The sequence below is a fragment of the Chanos chanos genome, chromosome 13 (genome assembly GCF_902362185.1).
Source record: "Chanos chanos chromosome 13, fChaCha1.1, whole genome shotgun sequence".
NCBI classification, from domain to species: domain Eukaryota; kingdom Metazoa; phylum Chordata; class Actinopteri; order Gonorynchiformes; family Chanidae; genus Chanos; species Chanos chanos.
The window spans coordinates 8,685,994-8,713,777 of record NC_044507.1 but is presented as its reverse complement, the minus strand read 5'-3'; the positions used below and the strand labels follow the sequence as shown (position 1 = coordinate 8,713,777).

Below are 27,784 nucleotides of genomic sequence, written 5' to 3'. Positions count from 1 at the left end.
GGGCAATCAACTACAAAACCAACGACAAACTTCTGTAAGAAACAATTAGTTTTATGAGTGACTTTTATCACAAACATGTCAATTTCTATAATTGTTGGTAAAAAGTCATAATCAGTGCTTCCTTACAGCACCTCTTCTGTGTTAATGCTAATCTTGCTAGTGTTTCTTGGTGAATGTAGCATCTAATACATTACTGCATTGCATGCAAAGCTGTATATGTTTTGCTTGTGGTGAGAACAACATTTTCCCTATATTTCATCTGCCGTCTCTAATCTAGAGTGCTGGGAATAGGCCAAGTGACTACTGCCAACAGAACATGGATTGCTTCAGGCTAAGTCTGGCCAGCCTGGAAAGGATGTGGGCCACCCCACTTTGGATTTTGGGTTATCCCTGGGGGGCAATGATTGAGAGCCCCAAGCTTTGCCTTAGGAGCCACTCATCTCTGTATTGTAAGGGAGGAGAGAGATACCAGGGTTTTGGCAGGACCATCAAGATATCAGTTATTTGTAAGAAGGGTCTTGTGAGAAAAGTATCTGAAGTTCTAAATTGGTATAATCTGTCAAATTTTCAGACCTGCTGGCAGGAGTGTGCTGTCAGAGAACAGCCACCAAAAAGTTGTGGGGTTGAAAAAAAAATATTTGTAGTTAATTTTTAGAAATTACAGCAGTTAAATCGTACATTTTACTTGAGCATGTTGTACTGAACGAACAATGAGCTGGCCTTTTGAAAAACAGGCCCATGTACAAACAGAATAAGCTTATGAAAACTTAATGTACTCCTATAAAAGATTAATTATGATAGAAGAGCAAAAATACTGTGCAGGCAACACCTCTTAAACAGCTATGACAAAAAAAAAAAATCAAACTCCCTAACAGAATAATTTGAGGTGAATGGAAAGATATATATTAACCAGATTAACCATAATAAAATAATTTTAGCCAATGTTTGACGTGTATTAACTGAATGCAAAATGAATTCTGTCAGCAGGAGAAGATGCGCTGTCTGCCAAAGGTGAGCAACCTGATTGACAGAGAGACTGTCACATGCATGTGATAGATACGCAAAAAAAAAAAAAAAAAAAACACACAGACACACCCGCCCTACTGGCTCTCCGGGACATGAGCGGAGCAGCTAAAACTTGAGCAGGTAACCTTGTCTGTACACCGGAGCACTGCCTTCGAAAACCTTTCTGTTCGCAGTGGGACTGAGTGATGCTGTCTTAGGGCTGGATGATATGAATGACAAGTTCAGCAAAGAGGCCAATCAGCTTCATGCTCTTCACTTCATTTAAAAAACAATGAGCCTTATGGTAAAATCACATGACTCCAGACTCAGGCAATAAAACATGATCATGATGGAGTAAAACAGTCCTTCTGGCCATGACTTGACACAGATATTGATATGAATTCAATGATTCATGTTTTGGAGTTGGTTTACTGACATGTTTTTTTTTTTTTTTGGCAGGTCATGGAAACGAGGCGTAAAGGGTCTCTAAGGAATAAACCTGTCTGAGTTAAAATGTAGAGTTTTTATATAATGTTAACAGCATACGTACACCTCATCTTCGTATTCCTTTGGTGGGGATACAGCTATCACGAGGTCAATCCAATCCTGCAAATACAAAACCATGAACAAATATAACTATACCCAATGAAACGCCTGTGATTTGTGTCTTATTTTTCTCTCACAAAAGACAGGGAGTTTCCAAACAATTCCTTGAGCGTATTGATTTTTCTTCTTGAGCTGGTCCACTGGTCAGTCTCCATTACGCAGCTCAGGAACAAACAGACAGCAATATAAAAGTGACTAAAATATGGGCAGGTCAGTACACATGAGATTATACTCTGAGTTTTATTTGTAGCCTTGGCTAATGAATGGGTGGCTGTGAAAAGGCTTTTGCTTACCCCTCCACTGTTCCAAGCCCGAGCCAGTGAGCTCTGGGCCTCAGAAAGAGTGGCATCAGTCAGGATTTTCCCATTCACTGCCATTATTTCATCCCCGGGCACTATCCCACCTGAAAGAGAAGCATAAACACATGATGTCTGTCATACCAGAATCCAATCAGCTCTCAGTCTGGCCACGCTCCGCCTCTCTGGACTATTAGCACCACCTACAAGCTCATTGAACTAATTACTCAGCCACACAGAGGTGGGACTCTCTCCCAGTTGGGTCTTTGTGAAAATACTGAGTGTCTTCCATGATTTGCCGAGCTAATGGCCATTATTCCCAGTGTTCCTGTGTATGATTCTGATCTGTTTGTGATAATGTTCTGGTTCTAGTGTTGTGTAAGGACTGACTGTGAGAGGAAAGGACAGTTCCTATTCAGCTCACCATGTTTGTCTGCAGAGCCATCTTCATAAACAGTTGATACCACAATCTTCCCCAGCGGAGAGTCTATACCTCCTTCCACTGCAAGATCCAGCGGACCATCCTGCACAGAGCACGCTCAGTATCATTTCTCATTTCTCCACATAGACGTTCTTTTTCTCTGATTGTTAATATCCTCTCTGATACACAGCAAAGTTGCCACAAAGCAATATTTGTATGTCTGTATACATCTTTAAGGGAGCTTTACCTTTTTAATTCGGAGTAGACGTACATCTCTTCCATCTAGTTCCGTTGGAGCGAACTAGGAATGGGACAGGAGAGTTATTGTGGATAGGAAAATTCCAATTCAGCTGGTAAACTGATTTGTTCTATTTAGGGTGAGGTATAAAAACTGGCTGTGAAAGATGATTCACTAGTGTAATGTAACACAGACATGTACAGAGAGCACATAGTCAGCTATTTCATCCCTCAGATTAGACACAGATTTCTTTTATAATCAAGCTCTGTAGTCACACACAACAGAGATTAGCACTCTGATATTATTCAGTCAAAAGTAGGCATCGTGTCAGAAAGCTTCTGCAACCCTTTTCATATGCTTTAATGTGCTCGTAGTAAAGGTCAAAAAGACTCACCATGGAGTGTGGATCAAAGTCGTCGACGTATTTCTGAAATCCCTGTTGAAGCAAATGATAAATGAGGGCACTAAATCGGCAGAGTAAGTTAACAAGTGTATTGGAAATCAAAGGAGGTCTTTATAGAACCATAAATAATCCAATATTGATTGAGTTACCCTGTAATCACATCCATATTCAATATAATAAATTCAAGTAATTGGCATGTTTCATCTGTTACAGTAAATGATTAACGTTTCTCCCCTAGCTGCTTCAGCAGTATGACACTGCTCACACTTGTTATTCATACAGTGTAAGACTGATTTTGACTGAAATATTTTAAAATAACTAAAAATAACGGAACACAGATCTATGATGAAAATAAAATAATAAAGAACTAAAATAAAATGCAGTGTGATCAGTATATCTATTAAAGAAAAAAACCCAAATAGAAACATTATGATTACTGAGCTTGTTTCGATGCATGGCTGAATTCATTTGACAACCATTTCCTTTCCATTAATAAAATGAATATGCAATCTGAGGAGAATATGTGAATCTGACTGTGTATTTTGATGCATAGTGTAATAGACTTAAGGATCTGGACAATGGCAGTCTGAAAATCTGCTAAATGTGACACTCTGTAAAATTCTGTAGATATTAAATAAATGTGTCTTTAAAAAAAACTCTATAGCGAAGAGCAACAAGGGGAAATACTCATTTTGCATCACAGGCAGGATAGAAGAGACAGTAACAGACAAAGGATAAGATAAAGAGTGGAAAAAATGAAAATAAAACCTGAAATCTGCTTTGACTGTTAAACTGTGTTCATTCCCCTGTAGGACACTGACGACCTTCAAACAAGGCTGAATCAATCCCATTCATTCTCCTCAGCATAAACAGACCAGGACCATCAACAACGCAAATGCCATTCAGAACAATTGCAGTTGTATTTAATTATGCAATATTGGTTTTGATGTTTCCATTTCAAAACAAGATTACACAGCTTTTTCAATGCTTTGTGCTCAGACGGAAAATAGATTATTAAATATAACTACTTGAAAGATAGTACACATAAAAGAACCTGGTTTATGGCGATGTCATTGAAATTCCACAATGACATAAAAAGAGAAATAAGATAAAATGATAATTAGCCTCCGAGTAAACCCCCCCCCCCTTTCCACAAATAAGGAATGGGAATCTTTGGAGTAAAACAGATCCATGTTTACAGATAAAGGTTACGATGCCATGTTCCCTTCGCTCCTAACACACTGTGTTTTCTCACTGTGGATCTCCAAGTGCCAGATCAATACGGGGTTTGCTATATAAATGTCAGGAAAATCATAATTATAAAATACGCCAACAAAGGCAAAGTCTCAGGAGAACAACTGTCCTCTTGTCTCCTGTTCCAGCACGTGATCAGAGAGGATCAGCGAATACTGAAGAGCACAAACAGAACTGAACAGGACTCGACTGGGTGAAAACAGAGCAAAACTGTGAAATGAGGCTGAAACTGAAAAGTAACACAGCACACGGAGAGAAGAATCTGCAGAGCAGTCAGAAAAAAACCCCATCACTCAGGATGAACATGGAGGACATTCTTTACTTGTTTCTTGTTGGACTTAAAGGAGGAGTTGTACACCACCATCCGTTTTAGCATCTCTGGTGGCTGCAACACATAACAATAAATTATTCTGATCACATTGACACAAAACTAACACACAACAACAGCTGTCTATTGACCCAGCCTTTGCAGGGGTTACATAAATCTTGGCCTTCAGATCCAATCGATTCTATTGACAACGGAAGAGCTTTTGAACTGTATTGACACATCATTAGTCTGATCGTATTGATTCCAACCTTAGGAAAGTTTTAAGAACATTATGTCATACTCCACCTAAGAGTGCGTTGATTAAATGGCATGGACTACGTTTGAGAAACACGGTTATAATCATATTTCAGATGTTGCTGCAACCCTCAGATCTGAGACAGTGGACTGATAAATACAGGGCTATTCATTGGGATGCAGAGTGTGTCCTTGTTTGCCCTCCATAGGCCTCTGACAGAAGAAGCAGATGGTCATCCAGCGTGAAGCACAGCCCACATTTCAAACTATATGAAAGCGGAAAATGTATTAACTGGGGATATATTGGCTCCCTCTGTGATTTAATAAAGAGAAGCTGGATTCTCACATTTGTAAAGAGACTGTGACTAAGACTAGAGAGGGAATCAATCAAAGCACGGAGATTTCTAAGCCGATATTCAGTGGAGCTCATTTAACAGGCAGTGTGTGAGTCTCTCTTTCTCTCTCTCTCTCTCTGTTTTGGGGAAAAATGAAAAATGTTCAGTCTCAGACTTCAGTGAAACGAATCACAGAGGTCAATCTAAAAGATTTACTGCTTTTGGACCCACAAATACTGTATGTCCCTTCCTGTTTCCCCCTACATTTTTGAACAACCCAGTGAATTCACTATTAAAAAACCACTTTCTACTACCGTTTCACGATAGCATGCAGAAAAATTCTGAGGTCTCTTTGTGATGAATAATGAAAAACAACAGCATATAATGGGTGATATTCTCAATTATCCAACAGGACAACAACATACATGCACTACTACTGAAATTACAAGTAAAAAGAGCATCCAGATTGACAACTAAACACATGCATCCACACAAGCACCCTTCTTACCATGGCCTCTGAGCGCAGAGTGGGTCTGTGTGAGGTCTGGGATGGGGGCAGCATGACAGGCTTCGACACGACAGGAGCAATCTGTCTCCGCTGATTGGGCGGGCTAGGAGCTATTTTCTAAATAACCAATGGTACTTGCATGAGGAATTACTTTAACAGCGCTCTTAGACCTAACATACAACAAATGAGACGGTTCAGTGACTTTTAATACAAAGTCTATCAATCTCTAAAGACGGGGCATTTAGCTAGCGTCTAGGACACAGCGTTGACGTGAGGGGAGACAGGACAGGGTGAAACACTACTTGCGTTGTTGTTCATTTGGTTTGGACGCTGTCAAAAACGACAGAAACTTCACTTAGTCTGCACATTCCACAGATACTGATTTACACACATTGACTCACCAAGGAATTGCTTGAATTTGATATTCTACTGGCATGGGAGGTGTTTCTCATAACCTAAACCACCAGGAAAAACACAGCAAAACTATTTATTCCATCCCCTCAGACATCATGCTGTAGGAAACACACACAAAAAACCCCCAAACACTTAACACACGCACACACACACAAATACACACTACATCCTTGTCTACCAGCTGATGACTCAGGCCTTCCTACTTTTCAGCGAGAGAACTCTTAAACAATTTGTTACGATTTGAGGCCGATGATTCAGTGAATGTCAGACATTGCAATTAAACATTTTAGATGCTACAATCACTTCAACCGGCAAATGAATCACTGCACACAGACAAAATGAAGCACACTTCTAGCCATGATTACTATCCAGTCAAAGGAAAAGAGTCCTTTTCCTGCCACTTGACGAATATAATAATCATGCCATACTCAGACCGTCTACCTTTGGGCTTGGGGGGTATGAAAGTTCATTCGGGCTGGCTGTAGAATAGCCCCCTCGCTGCCTGTATGCACGACTCTCCCACTCGTTGCTATGCTCCAAAGGGCTGGGAGACCTGCGGTAACCGGAGGGGCTGTACCTGGCCTCAGACTGGCGGGTGGGTGGAGGAGGCGGAGGGGGAGGTGGAGGTGGAGGTGGCGGAGGTGGTGGGGGAGGGGGTGGGGGTGACGGCTGAGGGGCAGATGGGGGCCAGGAGGACTGGGAAGGGTGGATTCGAGAAGAGGGCACCGGTGGCGCTGGGGGTGCACGTGCTCTAGAGACTGTGGAGGGATGGATCCTGGCAGACTGCATAGAATGATGGCTTTGAGGATGTGCGTGCACTGGTCTGGGAGAGGGCGCAGGATGGTGCTTGTTGTGGTTGGAGGGCCTAGGCGACGGGGGCGGGTAGTTGGATGTGGGGTTAAGCCTGGGTGAAGGTGGAGGAGGAGGTAATGGAGGTGGTGGTTGATTAGATGTGGGTGGAGTAGGTGCCAGTCTTTTCAAGGGCTGCCTGAGACTCTGATCCACTTCATCAAGATTAATGTCATCCAGATCGGTAGTGGCCAACTGCAGCCCCCCAGGGAACCTCCGCACGGTTGGACTCGAGGCAGCGGGCGAACGTGCTGGAGACATCTGCAGATATACCTCACCTTTTAAGAACACTATGCAAACCGTGTATCAACTCCACTGAGACACTAACTGATGCCACCATTCAACAGCTACCTTGAATTTACACAGTAAAATCAGTGGAAACAAACTCTGAGAAAACAATCATGAATCAATATTTCAGGGCTGCTGTATGCAGAGTAAACATCACAAAGGCCAAGACAGCTTTAACTAAGTCCTTTCTGTGTAATTACTGAAGATGTACTGAATACAAACACAGACAGGTGACTGTTGCGTGCGCCTTTACCTCTGGAGAGTCGTTTTCTACCGAGGAGATCTGTTCTAATCTGGTCTGACACAGTCTCTCCACCCAGTGCTGCACCTTCTCAGATTCCTCCAGGTCTTCCCTTTCAGTCTCTGACACCTGTGCCACATTAGCGTAGACGTGCTAAGCCTGAGTGACATAACTAAAGGCTTTTTCATAAACTTTGATGTTTTTCTACACACAGCGACAAATCACCAGGTGAATCCTCTCTGGCCACACGCCTACCTCTTGTACCAGTCTATTGATTTTCAACTGTTTTTCTCTTTCATGCATCTCCTCCTTTTCCTTGGCTAGTTTCAGTTCAAACTCCATCTCCTTCTTGTTCTTCCTCTCTGCTGGAAGGGTATCGGTCTTTGACATCTTTTTTTTCTGCTTCTTCTCTTTTCCTTTCTAATTACATGTATGGAGAGTGTTTGAGTCATTGAACTGTATTTGTCAATTATTCCAAGATCCATGCAGGGTTCACATACTAGCTAAAATGATTATTTTCCAGTAATATGACCTGACTACATTGTAAACGAACTGACATCAACTAAGGTACATTTGACCTCTTGTAAAGAACAGATATCAACCATTTGTCATGCGAATGCACTCCACACACTTCAGAACACTGCAAACAACTGCTGCACACCAAGTACCTTTCTGAGAGTGGGCAACTTCCCTTCATAGCGGTAAAACCAGCCAAAAGCTACAGGAAAGAGCAAAATATATTACACAACGCCCCCCCGACACGAGTGACCGTGAAGAGACGGCTCAAACCGAGATCAGACCCGTCATCTCTGGGCTGTCGACTTGAAAAACACAAAAAGAAAAACGAAAAGAAAGTGACGCAGAAAGAAGAGCATGTGCATGCATCTCAGTGACGTATTATGGGCGGTAAAAGAAGAATGTATGAGAGGAAGTGGTTGTCAAAGGAACTGTTCACTGTCTCAGGCTTCGGATCAACTTTGATATTTCACTCACTTCTGTCTCATGTGTCTTGTCCCCATCTTCATCTGATGAGAGATGACAGAGAGCATGGCACACCAGGGCAAGTGAAAGAAAAAGGTGAAACAGTGAGAGAAAGAGAACACATGCAATGTGTATTTCCATTAAGAAAGACACCATACGTAAAGAACAACCATTTAAACCAAGAAAGGAGGCACAGTGCAACCTGAGTGATATACAAAGACCGGCCTTTGTATGTTCAGAGGATATTTACGCTCTTTGTTGCCTCCTATCACTGGTTATCTGTGATCAGTGATAGGAGCGTATTGCATGCAGAGTATGTTCAATTCAAACATGCTTTACTGTGTAAGACCTGAGTTCATACCAGAGTTCTTGGTTTTGGGAGGCGATGGGGAGCGGGGGGGTGGAGATGAAGGTGCTGGAGACGGGGTTTTGGGCGTGTCCCTGTTACCCCAGTCCTCCTCCCATTCCCTGTTGTGTTTCCTCTCCGCAGCCTCAATCCTGCAGATATAACAGGCAAAGCAGTTAACGAATTAACGAATCCACTTAGCCAAGCCATTGTGAGGGGACGCCAAGACTCTTTTTTTTCAAAACGTTGTGAATGATAAATTGGACAATACAGAGGACAATTTATCCTCTGGAGTTATGAAACATTTTCTCTGTAATCATATACCTCAAGGGGGAGAATATTTTCTAAATATCTCTCTCTCTGAATATTTTTTGTGAGTAAAACTGATATTAATCTGATGCTGTGCTTGTTTTGTTTAGATTAGGAAATGAGTTAATTTGTAAACTAGGCTGGATTGACCCAGAAGCCAACCAAGTCCTTTTCCCACTGCAAGCAAATACCTCGGCTCACCTTAGTGCTACACACAGATAAACAGGTTGTTCTGTTTCTCCTTCGGCAGCTAACATGATTCAAACGCTAATTCAAAATTCATACTGAAACAATTTTTCATGCTTTATATGTAGTGAGGCTTATGACAGTTTGACCTTTTTAGGTGGTCCTGAAATTGCCAGTATCTCTTGGAAAATGTTTGAATTCAGCAACATGTTGACAAAAGGACAGTCAGTATCAAATCACTGGTAGGTGACTGTCTTTTTGACAAATCTATGAGATGCTATTCCTTCCACTGCGATGTGTTTAGTCTTATGACACATTGACATATCAGTCAGAACACCATGCTATTTTTTTTAGCTGTTTGACGTTGCATGATATCATTTGAGTTACAGAAAAACCTACTTCTCCATCTCTTTGCGATATCGTTCCTCCTCTTCCGCCGTCTTCTGAGATATCTCCAGCTTTCGCCTGCACCAAACACACAGACTTTAAATAAAACCAATACAAATCACTACCGAGGAGCAGCACAAAATTCACATTCGCTGGTGTTATTCTTATGTTTGTTTAACCCAGCCGTCTGATGGGGACCAAAGAATGAAGAACAGTGAATCCATTAATACACATTAACTTTTGTGACATGATCACAGAAAGCACAATAAAATGGTGAATCATACCGTTGGGAGAATTATTGGTCATTCGGTAGTGGTCATTCAAGCAAGAATAAGACAATTACATACATAAATGAGATGCTATTAAAAGCGTGCTTGTTTCGCAAAACAGCAGTTTACTCATAATCAGAGATGCTCCTCTGATGCTCGCAGTAAAAAACGTGTACTGTTTTATACCCCTGTGTTTACAGTAAGGGTTTACAGTAAGGGTTGAAAGATAAACACTGACATTATGGCGGTTGTCCACTGTGGTTGAGCCTGTTATCACTATGCACACAGTTATTTAACTGTGACTGTCTTGGGCCCTTTAGGTGCATTTTGACACCTCCTCTTATTCGAGAAACAAACAGCTTAAATCGAACACACTGTTTCCTACAAAATTACATTAGCCAGAAATATGAAAATTACACATTTTTCTTGTGGTATGACACAGGTAAAATTTGCGGCCTATTTTTATTTCTCATTAATAAAGGAAATGACAGGGCAAGCAAATAAGCCAAGGTGAAATTCCCCTTCAATATAAAATGTTCCATCCGCCGATTCAGAGAGAGAGTGGTTTAATGCAGTATTGTGATGAGGCAGAGAAAAACAGATTAAAGGCTACTGACAGGCGTTCTTTCTCCTGCTGTTCCTTCACAATCTTGTTTGTTTCTAGTGCCACCCTCTTCTGATGCATGAGCTCCTGCCTCTCCAGTTCTCTTCGCGCCTCCGCGGCCAGCCTCTCTTCATCCGTCATAAACAACTCACTGCCCTGATACACACACACAGAAAGAGTGGCTGCATACAAATGGACAAATCATATGGATGAAATTCATGTCAGATATCAACGGAAGGGCTTTTGTTAAAGACGCGTCAGTTAATCATTGCTGTTGGAGTCTGATGGATATGAAAAGTACTACTGAGAGTTTGAAACACAGACCAGTGAGTCAGACCACTTTTATTTCCTCAAACCTCCAACGTCGAATAATCAGAACTTGACAATCAGTGTTTTAAATGTGTATAAATTGCAGTACATGATGCATACCACAGCACTGTAAATAAACCCTGGTCTGCAGCCACATCTCTCTCACTGATAACTCATGCATATAAAAAACCCTCTCTCTGCACAAAAATTAGCCCTCCAATACCTAGCAGCAGCTGAATTATAGATAAGGGCCATTTAGGCATATTTTGTAGACAACACACTGTCTTAGACAGAGGGATATGGGACTCTTCAAGAAACAACTGGATGCCCTGAATTTACCGCCTCATCCCACCACTGACAATGAGAATTCGATTTTATACGTTTCATAATAGAAAATGTTCTATAAATACATCTCCCACTAAACTTACAGCTGGCAAAAAATATAACTTTAATTATGTACAAGACTCTCTGGATATATAAATATGTAGACTTCAAAACACTGAAAGACTACTGAGTGTATTAGGCACACTGAGGCAGACAGAGAGATGAAACATTAAGAGGAAGTCAATAAAATGGATACAGATGCAATTGATGTCGGCAGTATAACTGTGTACTTACAGCTCCTGTGAGGACAGTGATGGTCAGACTCCTACTGCTCTTCAGTACGCGAACTGCCTACAATCAACACATCAAGACAGCGCTCAAGACAAATGATTCAAAAATGACTGACTGTGGTGCTGTGTTCCTTCTAGAAGCAATTGCGATTTATTATAGATTCAGTCCAATCAAGAGATATGCAGAATTGTTGTATAACTAATAGTTTCCATGGCAACATCACATACCTCCTTATGATCCAAATTGGTGAAATCCACCCCATTGACCTCCACAATCTGGTCACCCACCTTTGAAATGCACACACACACGCACACAGACACACACACACAGACACACACACACACACACACACACACACACACACACACACAGATACATGCATTAATCTATCTATTCACCTTTGTGTTACGACAGCTTAACGTGCACAAATGACTAACATCTCTTTATGATTAACTAGATGCAAAACAGATTCGTATGCTGCAGGTAAATTTTCCTTTCGCGTTTGTGAATAAAACGGAGCTGATACGATACCTGTAAGCCCACTTCTGCTGAGAGAGAGCCGGGTTTTACGTTGCTCACATAGATCCCGGGCTTCTGTGTCGGCCCACTCGAGATGCTGGTCATTTGAAACAGCACAAAAATTCTTACGACAGTTACAATTTTCTTTTTGTTCTCATCTACTTCATGAACATTAACCCTTCTTTTCCAGTCACTACATTTTATATATATATATATATATATATATATATATATATATATGTATGTATATTGCTCACCTAATGCCCATGCCTTTGGTACCAACCAAGCTGAGAAACACTTTTTTTTCCTTGATTTCTTTTCCTCCAATGGAAGCAAGTCCTGCTACGCTGCTCTTTCTCTCCTGGTAGTGACAGACAGACACTCAGACATGTCTTGCTGCTAAACATATTATCTTTTGATGAATATGACTGACATAAAACCATGAGTGTTTTGGACTGCTACATACCCCAGATTCAGAAACAAACTGATCCACAAATTGCCACTTCAGAGGTTCATCCGCAGAACTGATTAAAAGAAAAAAAAAAACAAACAAAACAAAACAAAAAAAAACCCCAGTGTTTATCGTTACATCACATTATTGTGTACATTCCACCTGAGGATGTCATTTGACAAAGAGTTTTGAAATCTTATAGTTTATTCGGATGTCTATGTGTTCCTACTGTTTCAGCTAACGCTCTCTCTGCAGGCTGTCCTGAGTAATACTGAGATGTCATCATAAATGGTGATGGTCAAATGATTCATGACTACTAAAAGGACACTGATACCACCCACTGTTTTAATCATGGTCTGTCATTAAAAGACTCACATCAGGATATGGGGGTTTAAGCCTTGGCTCCTTACATATACATTTACGCAATATACAGTGAATGGGAACCATGAATCATTATAATACGTATTATAGCTACAGCACCAACAAATGAATGAGGCCTCTATGTTTTGCAAATCATGAAACACAGATCAGCACTTCAGAATGAGATCACAAAATGCCTACACTGAAAAAAGAGCCCATAGATTGTTAAAATATAAAATATATTGAAAATACCATGTTATGATGAAAAATGTTATCAGAATGACTGTACCTTTTCACTGGTATCATTCCAACATCTGAGAATAAGAAAAACATAACAAAGAAATACATCAAATAACCAATGAGTATGTATAATAGAATTCAAATATGAAAAAAGAACAATCTCTTATGACAGACAGCTGTTAGAGACTTGATCAATGCTGTGACATATCAGCACAGTACCACTCATCGAACCCTTACAATAACTCGACAAGGAGTGCAGGATAACAAGCTAAATGAACTGAAACCACGTGCTACTTACATCTGACTTTTAGCGACACTGTCTTCTTAGTCTTGATTAGGCTGATCACCTCCTCATGGATGCAGGAGGAGATGGAGTATCCATTAATGCGGACAATCTCGTCCCCGACCTGTAGAGGGCAAAAGGTCAGGAGAGTCAAAAAGATGTAATAGAAAGCACTCGGCACTCGACCTTCAGATGTGCTCCGGGTGAAGGACCGGGGGCCGTTTTTATGGCACTCATTTAGATGCCCGCCAACAGCAGACATCCAAATGAGTTCTGTTTAGTTAAGGTCCACCTTTGATAAACAGCAGTCGCTTCAAGTCAGTGAAAATGATTCACTCCATCTTGAGTTCTTTACAAACTGAAAAGAGTCACTTGAGTATATAGACATGGTCACAAAGATCCAGTTTCACACAATCTGACAGAACGGATATTAGTATAGGTGTTGTCTCCTCGAAAATTGGTATTCTTATTAGGTCAAATGACAGTCCCTCTGGTTACACATTATGTTCTCTGCTTTTTGTAGCATGGCTCATTACTCCCCCCTAGTGGATGATGACTGCATTAATCTTTTCAACTTCTAAATTGTCCTTGAATAACCCATAAAAATGAAACGCAAGCAGTGAAAACTTCCTTACCTTAGCTTAACGAGTACATGTTAACCTTTGTGGGAAAGCACAGCCTACATAAACTTTTAATCTTTGATTTTGCTGCAATAAAAATGAAAACAGTACAACGCCTTCACACCTGAGGTGAATATATGAAACAGAGAAATACAATTCGCCTCACGATTCACTACACTTCAGATTCTGATGAATGTTTATATCATGTCATGTTAGGACGACGGTGTCTGAAAGCTCTTCACCTGCAGGCCCACATTCCCAGCCTGTCCATCCTTGACTATTTGGGAAATGAAGAGACCGCAGCCAAATTCCAGTCCTCCACGCACACTCAGACCAAGGCCCTCCGGATGTGTGCGGTCCAGACGTACCTCTTTCAACTTCCTGTTGACATTAGAACAAGGACTGTCTGTCTTATGTAGTCCATATCATACTGTACATACATGCTCTAAGTAACATTACACAAAATCATGAATGTTATATTGCTAAAGGGCAGACAACATACTTATAGTACTAGATTTGTATCACTAAGCTACCCTCTGAGTTGTGTTGTTGCTACTGAATGTGTTTTACACTATTTGCTTTCTATACCAGACACTCATATCTGAAAGCTGAGATGAAGTCTGACATTAATCAGGGCAAACTCCTGTTAGATTTGCTCTATTGTAGAGAGATAAAAGACTCGGCTGAATGACCTCATCCGCAGCAGTAGCCATGACCGGCATTCCTTCGCCATGGTTCACTGAGTCTAAGAAACAGCAATTATGCCGTGCTGGGATGGGGGTTTGGATTTCAGACTCATTCTCTGTCTCTCTCTCGTTCTCTCCCTCTCTCTCTCTCTCTGTCGTTTTTCATCTAGATGCTCCAGGCAGGCCAACTCACCGTGATCTCTTAGGCGTAAGCAGGTCGTACTCCACTTGATGTTTCAGTGGGATCAGCGGACGGATGGCGTCAAACAGAGGTAGGCGATTGGGTTCATTAATCACCAGCTTCAGGTCACCAACCAGAACAGGCAGGTTCATAGACCTGATAGGCACACGAAAGGTTATGGGAAATAATAACAGTTGTGGTGGCCCATTCTTGTCCAAAGTTTTGTCTCAGAAAATCATAACTTGCATGTAGTACCCCAACTGTGGATGGTTGTAACAGAGTACAGTGCTAATGCGCTCTCATAACACGGCAAAATTTTTCTTCCTCAGCCTCAAACTCTAATCAACTCCCTGGGTCTAATCTATTTCTTTGGTACATTATCTCTAATCCCTCTATTAGTCTTAATTAAACACACATGACATCACACTGATATCTTCATTAGCAATGCACTGTAAACCCTTTGTAGATACCATACACTGACTGATAAGGAATGAATTAGTGGTGCAGACAACCTCCATATGTATTCTGTGGACTGCTAATGCAAGTTTGACACGAGCAGCCTACTGTAATCTATTGATAAAAATGACAAGGAGCCAAGAAAAGGACACCGCTTGAAATGACCCAGTCATTTGAAACCATTCATTATTAACCATTATTAAGTCACATATTTAATGTCATTCTGGTTCTCCAAAGTAATACTGAAACATGTTTACACCTTGATTGACGACCTTTGTAGGAATGTTCACAGAAACACCATGTAATGGAGTGGTTCCAGGAATATATTAGCTAAACGAGGCACTTTATAACAACAATATATTAATTTAGTCACCTGCCCTTGTCTATGAATCATTGATGATTTGCATTTCAGGCTTAGACTCGGGTATCAAAGGGGCTTTTCTGAATGGCTGCCCGCTCTGGATAAAGCAGAGTGGAAACTATCAAGTGCCCGGCCAATAGGAAAACAGCGCTGTCACGCCGCACAAAGATTAAATGGAAACTCCTGCACCCTTTATTCCTTTATTTAGTTCTCATTGCTTTTCTGCTTTTTTCCTGAATGAAAATCAATATTGCTATCTGTAGTTTTTCTTGACAATGTGAGAGTACAAAGCAATTTCAAGTCTAAAATCAAGTTTTATTTTCCCAATATTGTGGGGAAAAAAAAGAATAAATTGACAAATCAACTTCACTGCCTCCAAGGCACGTATGGGCTATAAATAACTCGGTGTAGATTTCATGAGATTTTTTCCCCCCACAAATTCAAAGTCTCAGACAGTTAAAAGCAAAAGAAAAGAAAGAAAGAAAGAGACATTTAAGTTTTATATTCATAGCCACTGTTAGAGAGTAATCTGATGCAAGTGTAGCAAAATAAGTATTCCATGTATGTCTGCTGTAAAAGTATCTGTTATTACTTCGTTTTGTATGGATTGTTCACATCATCTCTATGTTTTTTAAATGTAATGTTGATGTTTATAAGATAAAGAACAGTACACCTCAGTGTATGTGGCTAAGCTGTGTGTCAGTCCCTGAGAGATCTTTCAGAATCCATGAATATTGTATTCTAATTTTCTCATGATGTAAGTAACAGGTTAAAAACAAAAGACAAAAGGGAATTCGGTGGGAACTCACTGATGATACATCCGTAGCACATCATACAGGTAGTCTTTCTCAGCTTCATTGTCAATGAGCAGCTCCACCTATAAAACACAATCACACACACACACACACACACACACACACACACACACACACAACAGGCTGTAATCTCCAACAGTGTTTTTTTTTTTTTTTTTTTTTTTCAGGCTTATACTCCAATATGATTGAAATAAAGACCTGTGACCTGCCTGTCAACAGTCATCATCAACCTGCTGCATTTTCTGCAAATCCCTCTTCAGTGCCAATCTCACTTACCTTACGACGGCTGAGCTGCTGCACCAAGGTTTTGAGAAAACGCTTGGGCCAGTCGTTGATATAGCACATCTCCCTTACTCAACACAATATATCTGTGTGTGTGAGTGTGTGTGGGCTTGCCAGAAATATAAAGTGATGTCCCTCTTGCTGGTTCATAGAGTCAAACGGCTCTATCCTTGACAGTCACCAGGTCTAGCAAGACTGGACTGTGCTCTACTGGACATGTTTACACCCCCTCCACTCAGCCGGTGGGACACACCAATGAGCAGTGTCACCTTACAGTATTGTATCTGGCTTCTATCATTAGCCACCATTCAGCCACTGAGCTCAGCACATGAGCAAAACGTAAGCACAGCTAATCATAGTAAATCAAATAAGACATACACATTAAGTTTGAAAATCACCAAAATAATGCATCTGGAAAAACATCAAAATAACTGAACAACAAAAAAATAAGTGAGTGTGCAAGGCATTGCTCTTCTGTACATACATAACGATTAAAAGATATTTTTTTCAGTAGTGAGTATACAACTTAAAATACTTATAAAGACGTTGGGGTAAGTACAATGTATCAAAATGGGGAACGCCTTAGAAACTCAGCCACAAACACACAGTTGCCTAGGTGTGTGCTTGGAAAGTATTTATGGTGCAATAAAAATTTCTAACATACAATCAAATGACAACATGGCCTACAGATTAGACTTTAGCATTATAAAGTGATTGTGGTTGATATTGTGTGAGAGAATGCTGTATGAGTAGAACCAGATGAGGAACACCCACTCTCAGTTATATGAAAGAAAACGGACACCAAACAGATATCTGTACAAAATGTTCTTAATGGCAACCTTGACTCCAGCAGTTGTGCTGAAAGCCATTTTAGTGATTTGAGATGAGACATTCTAAGACAAAAAAACTGTACACTTTTGCTGTAACCATGTCTGACTGTATGTGACTGTTAATCAAGTGAATCAAAGAAAGACAGAAGACCAGAGGACCACAGTTGAGATAGCAGGCTATTAAACTGTCCTGTTCTACATGCTGCCACTAATGAAGGCAAAAAATAAATGAACCAATCCTCTCCGCCTGACTGAACATGTTTAATTCTCCTCATCTAAATAATGTGCTGCAGAAAGACCTTTTGTGTTGGTCTGTTACCAGAGGTTCACAGCAGATGGTAAAGGACTAAGATTACAAACACTAAAGCTTGTGTAGCTGATCACGTTTCTGTACTTTCATATAGAATGTGGAAATTATAAATGTCTACAATAATATTTAAACATTTTCTAATAGTGTTGGTAAATATGAGACAAACGCTCCATATTTGGACAAACTTCGAGCGAGAGAGGCCTAAATATTTATTTATGAGGAACGTTCATCTATAACCTACTCAACCAGTGGTGGAAGCAGGTAACTGACGTGATGCAACATTTTCTACCTGTAAAGGTACCGTCTTCCTGCCTTTCCATCGATAGCGAGTTGCTATTCGGCTACCGAAACTCCAAAAATATAAGCGTGCACTCACGACAACTAAACAAGAGAGTTATTATGACAAAATTATACTGCAAGTGTACAAAATACGTTTTACTAATTGCCTAACTGTTCACTTAACACCTTAACACCGCTGATAAGGCGAACGTAGCCCAGAGTTTAAACAAATGGAGTTAGACACAAGAAAATATATTTCCCACATATTTATACCTCTATTTAGGTATCTTGAAAACTTAAGAGATCGAATTTATTACGTAAGGTTCCAGTGCGGTTCGGGCATTTGATAATGAATGGGTTTAAGCGGTTGTTCTCTTCCGCCATTCTCATTCTTGTGATAAGACGTACGCCTGTCCTCGGGGGTAAGCGATAACAAAGCGGCTGAATTTCTGAATCTGTGAAAAAAAAGAGAAAAAGAAAAAAACCCTCTGTGTTATAATTTATGGATTCTTACCTTATGCCTAAACTCTCGGGCTACTTTCCGCTCCATGTTCACTGTTACCGTTTGTAATCTACCGTATCTTCTGCGTTCGCCTCTATCCTGATCCTGTAGGTTCTCTACACGAACACTTGGTGGTGTGAACAATTCACGGAGTTGTTCTATGCGAATTATTACCTGCACCGGTCAGAGTCCAGTCTCGAACAATTCTGCAAGATAAAGCTATGATTAGCAGGCTATCACCTGGATATTAAACTGTATGGACCTTGGCAACATTTGTCCACAGTCACGCCCGGAACACTTTTTTTTAATGATTATGTGACGGCATAAAAAACAAACAAACAAACAAACAAAAAAAACCCCAATTATAGTGCTTTGTAATCACTGAAAAACAGCGCGAAATTCTCTATCTAGTATAAAACAGAAATGCTGAATTCGTTCATATTCGTTGTATATGAGAAGACCTGTTGCCAGATCCTGTTTATGACTGAAAAGTTAGCACATATGTTTTACTTCATAGGAATGCCAGGTATAGACCATCAATTTGAATGAAACACTGTAGTCCTAATGTAAGTTCTTCAGTGTGATAGAGAAAATACATGACATGACATAGCCGCCATGCTTGCTCTAGATATGTCATAGGAAAAGAAGATCTCATAATTATCAAATTTAACACCATGACAAAACTGAGACCACACACATTTTCACAACAATTTTTGTGTGTATGTGGTCTTGCCCACTTATGTGTTATGTTTGTATATCTATCTGACTGTTGTGTACATTTGAGTCTGTCCACATGCACATTTGTGTGTGTGCGTGTGTGTGCATGTGTGTGTGTGTGTGTCTGTGTGTGTGCTGATTCAGCTGTTCAGAATGTTGTGCTCTGGGAGGTTGGGTACTGGACAGATCTAAACAGTACTGGGGCCCAGTGCTCACCCAGGGGCTTAGAGAGAGGGATTAGTGGCTGTAATGCTATCTGACCAACTCTCCATATAAACACACATGCACACATATAAACATGAGACAGATAAAAAAGAGCAGTCTGAAATGAGCCCATAGCTTATTGTATTCAAGATGTTTGAATAGCTTTCTGAATATATGTGTGCAAAATTTCAATATCAGAATGTATTGTGAATCTGCTTGTTGTTGTGCCTATTTATGTTTAGGGTATGCCCTGAGTATCCCGTGGTACTGACTCTAAGGGGACCATGGCTCTATGTGCCCCTGTTATATTACCATTTTAGGTATATTATCATTTGTGGTCTCTTTACATGCAAAAATATGTCTTGAGAAAAGTTATCATATTTAAATGGGGCTTATCATGTCTGATCACAAGGCTGAATGTACTTTCAGTCATAATACAGGAACATTGAGAAGTGTGTTGTGTATCATGAAGTCTCCTCTTGGGGGCGCATTTTGAATGTAAATCTTTATTAGACGTGGAGATGTGGTCAGACTGTCATCACTCAATGGGCTTGAGGACTGTACAAAATATACAACAAATCAGAAGTTGCACTGTTAAAACACAAGTTAAATTAAAAAGTTAAAACACAAATTAAACTGAAAGACCGAAAACCGACACTGAAGCTTTAGACTGTTAGATTTAGTAAATGGGCAAATGCATGTGGGTTTTTTTTCATAAATAACTTAGTTCTGCTGATGCTTAGGAATCTCAGAGAGTATTTCATGAGGTCAAAAGTCAAGTTATGTTTCGCAGGATTAATTGGATGGTATTTTGTCACAGTAAAACTCTTTAGAGCACGACATTCGTCTGAAATCTCTTAATGATTTTGCCTAATTAAAACCATGAGTGTCTAATGACATACTGAGCAGGGCTTTTTCTGTGTCTGAAGATATATTTAGACATCCGATTAAAACGGCTTCCAGTTTTCTTCCGAGGGGTCGGGGTTTTTTTAGAGGTGGGGGGGGGTTTGGGGGGGGGGGCGTGATGGAAGATTTTAAGAGGAGACGTGTACTACAGTATTCAGTGACACACCCACAGTAACTCACGGTGGTTGAAAGATCAGATTCCCTACGGCAGCAACCTAAGAAGTAGTCTACATCCAACACACTGCGTGACAAAGTAAATCATCTGCTACGGCCCAGCAGTCCGATGGCAAAAACACCACTGGATAAAATATCGAATGGAAAACTGCCCCAGCCAACAGAGACTCCTCGCACAATTTCAGTCTTCTGATTAAACAGATATTTGGTCTACTTTGGATTTCACGTGTCTCAGTTCGGTTGGGTCGTGTGGTGGGGTGATCCAACATGACATGCCTTCCTGTTCTCGACCGAAAGAGATGACACTGTGGTGACAAGCTGAGAGAAGCCCTGACAGAGCACTTTACGCATAGACATCTGAGGTCAGAGGTCAAAGACAGGTTTTAGCTTCATGGCGTTTTACATAACAGAGTTACTCAACAGTTGTGGTTTAGAGGAGTCTCACTTTCACAAAATATGTTTACATGTCATAACCATCCTTACGTAATTTTTTTGAGAGGTTGCTATCATTTTGCTTATTTTTTCCCCGAATTAAAGAAATCTGAGATGACGAAATGAGCACAGTTGATATCAGTGCACAGAACGGTGCTTGATCTTTAATCGATTGACTCGGGTATGCGTGCTTTGATATTTACATGTAATGTATATCATAGCTTTAGGGTGCAGTCAGTCTGCAGGACTATGGCTCTCTCTGATGTGGACATTTAGCCAGCGTTTGGGAACAATGACTGCATTCAGCCAGGAAAGGGTCCCATGTGGCCAGGCCTGAGCAGGCCTCTGGTGGCCAAACAGCCAGGGATTGTGATAATGGGCAGGCGGCCGTGTTGCTGTAAAGCCTGAGCCCCTGCAGCTGTCGGCTGGCACACTTCGACCTCACGGAGAAATGACAGCTTTTGTCAATGCCAAGTGCCTTCTGCATGCTGGTGAGGCTCTTTAATCATGGCGACGTTGAGATGTAGGGAGGACGCCACTGTAGAGCCAGTTTGGGCTTCTCCACCCCCACCCCCACCCCCCCAATTCCATTCCAGTGCTCTACCCCGATTCTTGCCAACGCAAATGAACCAGTGCCCTTTGCTGGGAAGATATCTATGCCAGGACAGGATAAACACAGTAAATTCGGCAGAAACTTTAAACTATTTCTAATATTGCTTTGATAAAGTTTACAGGAGTCTAATGAGGGCATGTTGTGGTTGGATGTCGTGATGAAAATATGGTACGGATTTCAAAACTCATTTCTAATTTTGCGGGTACATAGTTAGCTCTATTTACATCTAAGCTGAATCTTGTCCGGTCCGGCCTCTGTGGAAAAATACCATCTGTAAGATACAACTCAACCCGCAGAGCCGAAGTGCTACTCTACAACAACGTTAATGGTCAGAGCCCGGGTTCCGGTTACGGATGGGGGTGAGGGGCTTCTGAACTGTGCGGGGTATGTGTTCTTCCAAGAGCCAGGATGCTGAGACAGGGTAATTACAGCGGCTAAAAATACGGCAGCATTTGTTTTAGTTAATGGGAAAGTTACACCCAGGCAAGAGTCCCCGGGCAAAAACCAGATTGAGTTTCCCTGCTGACCATGCTAGATGCCAGGCATAACGGCCTGGGAGAGGGCCCTGGGGAAGAGGAGAAAGTGTCCTAATGCTCAGCGCCAGGGGAACCAAAAACCCAAACTTTGCACTCGTGTGTCGCACGTATGTGACAGTGCCGTCAGGATCTTTGACGGCGTGACGGTGGGTGGGTGTTCAGTGGTCCTGAAGCCTTGAGGAAATCCCTGGAAAAATATTTTGAGTCTTTGTCAGAGAGAATCTGTAATTTCATCTACTGAACATTAGCTTTAGCTTGTAACCGGTACTCACAAACATTTGCATCATTGCTTTATTAGTGCTGTTAATTTTGTGTTTGTAATATGAATAGTCTATGTAACTTAACACTGAGTTTTAAGTGTATTGGAATCAAGTCACCAGCAGAGGGCAGTAGAGTGTGATAACTGATTGAAGAGGATACTGTGTATTCTGAGTTCCTGTGCATTCTCTCATCTATCAGATCCAAACTGTGCAGTGGCACATCAGCCTGAGCAACAATGGACCCAATCACTTACATGTAGTATTTACTGTGGTTTTCCTCTTAAAGGAGCACTCACATAGCCATGATGATCAGTTAGATATAGCCTATATGGTCACATCAGGTAAAAGAACATTGCCTCATCATACTTGTGCAAATGAGTGTTAATAATAAACAAATTCTCACCATCTTATTGCTGCTCATTGTGTATTACCACTGTTCTAAACAATGCTAGACACATTTAAAACTAGATTCAAGCTAGTTTTAAACTATGTAGCATGTGCTGAGGCTTGTTTAGCATTTTCTGATGGTGAGTTAAAAAGGAGAAATACCTACAGTTTTAAGCGAGTCTGTATATATGGCTGATGGGATAAGAATAATGTACTATAATCTCTGTGGTATCCGCTAATCGGCTGCATTAGTTTCTGCTCTTCTTGACTCTGAATGGGCTCATGGTTTTTGCTCACAGTGGGGTCATAGATGAGCAGGACACTGGTATAGAGAGAGTACGCTTTGCACGTGCTCTTGGGCTTATTTATTGATCCCTGCGCATATTACATCACCACAGTCAACTATCCAATTTCTCAGAAGTCGAAATATTCATCGCAACATCTGTTTAATTAAACTTGTGGCCATAATCTCCTGTGCCAAATCATGAGTGCAAGGATTTAGACCCTGCCACAAGTTATGCATTTACTCCTCTTCCCCTCTCTCTTTTTTCCTCAATAAGAGTACTTATCTAACAGTTGTTTTATTATTTATCCCCAGGCTTTAGGCCAACAGTTGCTGTTGGACCTGTTGCTCCCTCCAGCCCCGTGTCGGCACCTGCAGCTGTCACTTTTGCGGTCGCCACGGCTACTGCGGCCTTCTCCACGGCACGCTCCACCCCCACTCCCCTCTAAGCAGGAGTCATGCCTTCGGAAACCGCTGTCCCCTATTAGAACAATGCATAGACTTGGAGGTCAAAAACGAAACCTTACTCACTCATGAGTGACTAACAGACAGTGCCGAGTACAAAAAAAATCCGATTTGATATTAGATGTAAAATTTGCTAGCACATATATTTGATTATGAAAGATTTACCACAGAAAATTGAAAAAAAAAAACCAAAATACAGCAGTGTGTCTTGAAATGCAAACAGTACATCTTGAAATGGACACAGAAATGGAGACAATTTCATGTCTCTAGTTCTTTTGACCTTTACTTTTACTCTATGTACCGTTTCTGTATACTGCTTTTTTTTTCCTTTTATTTATTAAGGACGTTTTAAAACTTTCTCTTCTGTCATTTTGTCATGGCTCTGTGTGGCACACTGCTAATAAGTGAGCTTTTAACGACAAGCTGGGACTTCGTGGATAAAAAAGAAAGTTCATGTCTGCAGTGCTTTTTTGAAGTGTGTTGATAATTCTCTAAGGAACATTTGGGGATTATGGGATAAATCTCTTCTCGATTGAGTCTAGTGCATCTGCAGGTAGGGCTCTTGTTTCTGCAGCTGTTCTCTTTGGCCTGAATTCCCCAATGGAGGCGTTGTTAGGAAATGTTTGGCTTCCCTCTGCCGCATTGTCTCTCTCAGAAACTAGCCCCTCACCTACCGGTGGAGGTCAACAGCCACGTTACTGATCAATGGAAAATGGCACCTTTATGATACACAGGAGAGTTATGAAATGGCAGAAGTAGGAATCCTGCATTGAACAATGTCCTTTTAAATGTTCCCAAGACACATGGTGTGGGTCCTTTGATCACATGGTTGTCAATACACTACGTGAGTATGGCAGCTGTACTGAGACTGAATGAACAAGTTGAGCAAATAGGGAGGAGGTAGAGTAGGTTGGGAGATCCAGCGAACTGCTTATAATAAAGTATAAGGTCTGAGCACGAGGAAGCTGGGTGAAATACTAATTTTCCTTCTCCAAATTCAAATTAGTCATTACCTTACGAAGAGATAATAATGGAACATGATTTACTGTCTAAAAATCATTCAAATCACTAAAAACAACTGTAGTATTAGGCTGACCAAAACATCACCGAAGCACAACAAAAGAGAACCCCACTGCCACCTTAACGCACTAGCCCTGATAGGAGATCATAAAAAGACCCAAAATTAGAGGTGATAAAGGGAGTCATTCCTCCAAAAACACAGTGCTGCATACCGAATATGCATGCTTCTGTGCTCTGCATGTGTGGGCACTCATAAACCTGACTGTGTGTCAAGCAGGGCGCTGCCACTCAACATGTAAATAAAAGGTCTAGTAAAAGTGCTTGTTACCTTTACCATGCCTCATCAGAGAGATAATAATGCACACCCCTCCAGATGGTTTTTCACTCCTGAGGTGATGCACATCAACAAAAAAAAAAAATACACTCACAAAACCCCTGAAACCTTTACACTTGCCTTAACTCAGATGTTACGGTATTAACAGGTTTCATTTTGCGTTTAAATACACCGAGAGACGGTGTACGGTTTCTCACTGCTCTAGCCGAGGTCAAGAACTATCTTTACATGCATCAACTGCAGGGGTCTTAAAACGGGTTGTTTTTTGGGGGCGACTGTCAATTCTGAAGGAGCATGGCATCAAACTTCACCTCTGACAGAACTCTAAAGGAATTGAAAAAAATGTACCTATTAAAAATGCTTGCTAAGTTATTGACAAGCTGTTATTCAAATATTTATTATGTAAAGTGAATAACAAATAATAGACCAAACACAAGCAGAGTGTGAAGTTACAGAGTGTTCTTGGAGATTCAGACTCAGAGAAATAAACACATAATATAAAATATGTATAAGTAACAGAGACTCCAAGTTAAGCACTTTAATATGAGTCTCTTGTTATGCAACAAATCATAAATATGAAGGCTAGGAGCCCTAAATTGAATTATTCTTTACTGTTTGATGATATTTCAGATATAGTAGGTTACTATAAAATGTGCTGTACCTTCTCAACACAACAAAAGCTGTAACATGACACATTGTATCAGAAATGCATCTTAAACTTCTTTATTTCAAAGTTTTTACTACAGGAAATATTCATATGAGGACAGTCTTGCATAACATGTCGCTGACCTTATTTTGAATGTGTTAAACTGACATCCTGTTAATGGTAACCAGTTTTCAATGAGACTTAACAAAATAGAAGTCCAGTCATGCTTCTATGGCAAGGGTCCTGCTTACCCCCTCCACACCTCTGCTCCTCAATCCATGAACCAGCTCCTCTTGTCCATCTGTTTGCTGTCTCTGATAAGACAAAACACAAACAGATGACTGAACAGTGAAAACAGAGACCTCTATTGTTTTATTCAAAAGTGTCCTGTCAGAGGTATCGAAACTTTTATCCACCACAGACTGCTGTATTTTCATTTAGGACTGCATGTTGTAAAGTTAGCTTCAGTATTTCCTTTGCGTTTCTATAGACAGTTTCATTTGTTTGTTTGTTTAGATTCAGGGATTCCTTATGTCAGTAAAGTAGACCAACAAATATCCATCCTTTAAAATAAATTTGTTCTCTGCAAGCAAGCAAACACTGAAAACTCACCTGTAAGCCGTACAACACAGGACACATATGTTAAAAGTATCAGTTTGTTGGAAGAATATGTCATTTTAGTCTGTAGCTATGTGGCCAGTGATGGGTAAATGTTGTATGTAATTAATTCATAGTTGAGAGCTGTGGTAGAATCCTGTTTGAACATCCTGACTTTTGCATTTTGCTGAAAAAGGATAATGATTCAAAATTCAAATGAAACAATAAAGAAATAACACTTATTGTTTTAACATGACTTTAAAAAGCCTCTGGTTTCAGACCCATCAAAATGAAAGGTACAGGGTTAGGGTGAAGCAAAAGGTATGTCTTACTCATCAACCCAACTGGGATTTCATGGTCAAACTTTAAGTGAGAGCACAAACCACAGAACACATGGAGTCGATCTGTTAACCTCAGACCACTGACAAATTGACCTTCGCGTTCATGCGTTAGGTGAGAACTAAATTCCTTGAACTTTAGGAGAGAGTAAAATAACTCAAAAGATCATACCAAAGTCATGATGTGGCTTCATTGTAAACATTTTGTTCTGACTGAATTGTATTCCTTGGATGGTAAAACCAGCCCTGAAAAAGTCAGGATCAGTGTGTGGCAATTCTGAAACCAATCAGTCTGTGCTAGACTATAAATTACTATATAATATATAGTTGCCATTTGTTTGTAATCTATGATATAGCTCATCAGCTTCACAGAATGCCACTGTGTGTTGCCCCTAGAGTTTGGTCCTTGTGTCCTTATCTACCGTAATGATCATTTCAGTGAAAGATCAATTAGGTGTAACTTTGAAGAAGTTCTAACCTCAAAATTTTGAGTTTTGTTACTTTATATTTTTCATGGCAAGGTATGTCATCAATTTTTAGTTATCCCAACTTTTGCTGGAGTAAAGTGTAAAGAGATATAATATGATGCTTCACAACCTGACTGTAGGAGAGCCTATATAATATACCACTGAGTTCTTCAGTGCTCTGGCCTGAGGCTGGGCATCGGTCAAGAAAAGCAACAATAAAAGACTCAAAAGTTGGCACATTTCACACATCCTAGAAATGGAGTCAGGGCAACTAATGCACACAAGAACCTCTCAGTGCAACAGAAATCCCTTTTCTCTGGTGTGAGGGGTCAAATTACCAAGAACATTTTCAGGGGTTTTAACTTCTTCCTGTGGAAATCAATATATTCTCTGTGGTAAAATGATTCACGCTCAAGGTTTGACCAAAGCTAATGCTGAGCTCCATGTACTAGCTGCTCCCTTCGTTGAAAGGACATACTTCAAAGTGTTCAACCAGAGATGTGTGACTTAACCCCTCTCCTGTTTAACTCATGCAGACAAACATTAAGTTTTCTTAGCATACATGATATCACAGGTCCATTTTCCATTACGACAAACTTCTTCATTTGCTTCTCTGTGCTCTGATACTGAAGTGATTCTTAGCAGAAACACGCTCAGTAATCATTACCCACATTTCTCTACACTGCATGGCTGTAACCCTTGTGATAAACTCCTTACACATCAAACATCAAGTCCGTGCAGATGTTGCAATGGGATTGTTGACACCGATACAGTGGCAATTACAGAGCAAGCCTTTTGGCGCCT

At 40.6% G+C, this 27,784-nt stretch overlaps 1 protein-coding gene across 1 annotated transcript; it reads right to left on the bottom strand.

Moving 5' to 3' along the window:
- Nucleotides 1–1,131: 1,131 nt before the first annotated feature.
- ush1c (Usher syndrome 1C) lies at nt 1,132–18,649 on the bottom strand. The gene is made up of 28 exons (XM_030790610.1): nt 18,614–18,649; nt 16,393–16,460; nt 14,779–14,922; nt 14,142–14,280; nt 13,295–13,403; nt 13,046–13,070; nt 12,412–12,469; nt 12,203–12,297; nt 11,958–12,042; nt 11,654–11,713; nt 11,430–11,486; nt 10,516–10,658; nt 9,642–9,707; nt 8,763–8,899; nt 8,221–8,241; nt 8,089–8,138; nt 7,676–7,840; nt 7,433–7,549; nt 6,862–7,152; nt 6,484–6,630; nt 5,629–5,745; nt 4,546–4,608; nt 2,961–3,002; nt 2,576–2,629; nt 2,332–2,431; nt 1,905–2,014; nt 1,556–1,611; nt 1,132–1,225 (listed from the first exon to the last, which is right to left on the bottom strand). The coding sequence occupies exons 1-28, from the start codon at nt 18,647–18,649 to the stop codon at nt 1,132–1,134; spliced, it is 2,649 nt and encodes an 882-aa protein (XP_030646470.1).
- Between the last annotated feature and the right edge of the window lie 9,135 nt (nt 18,650–27,784).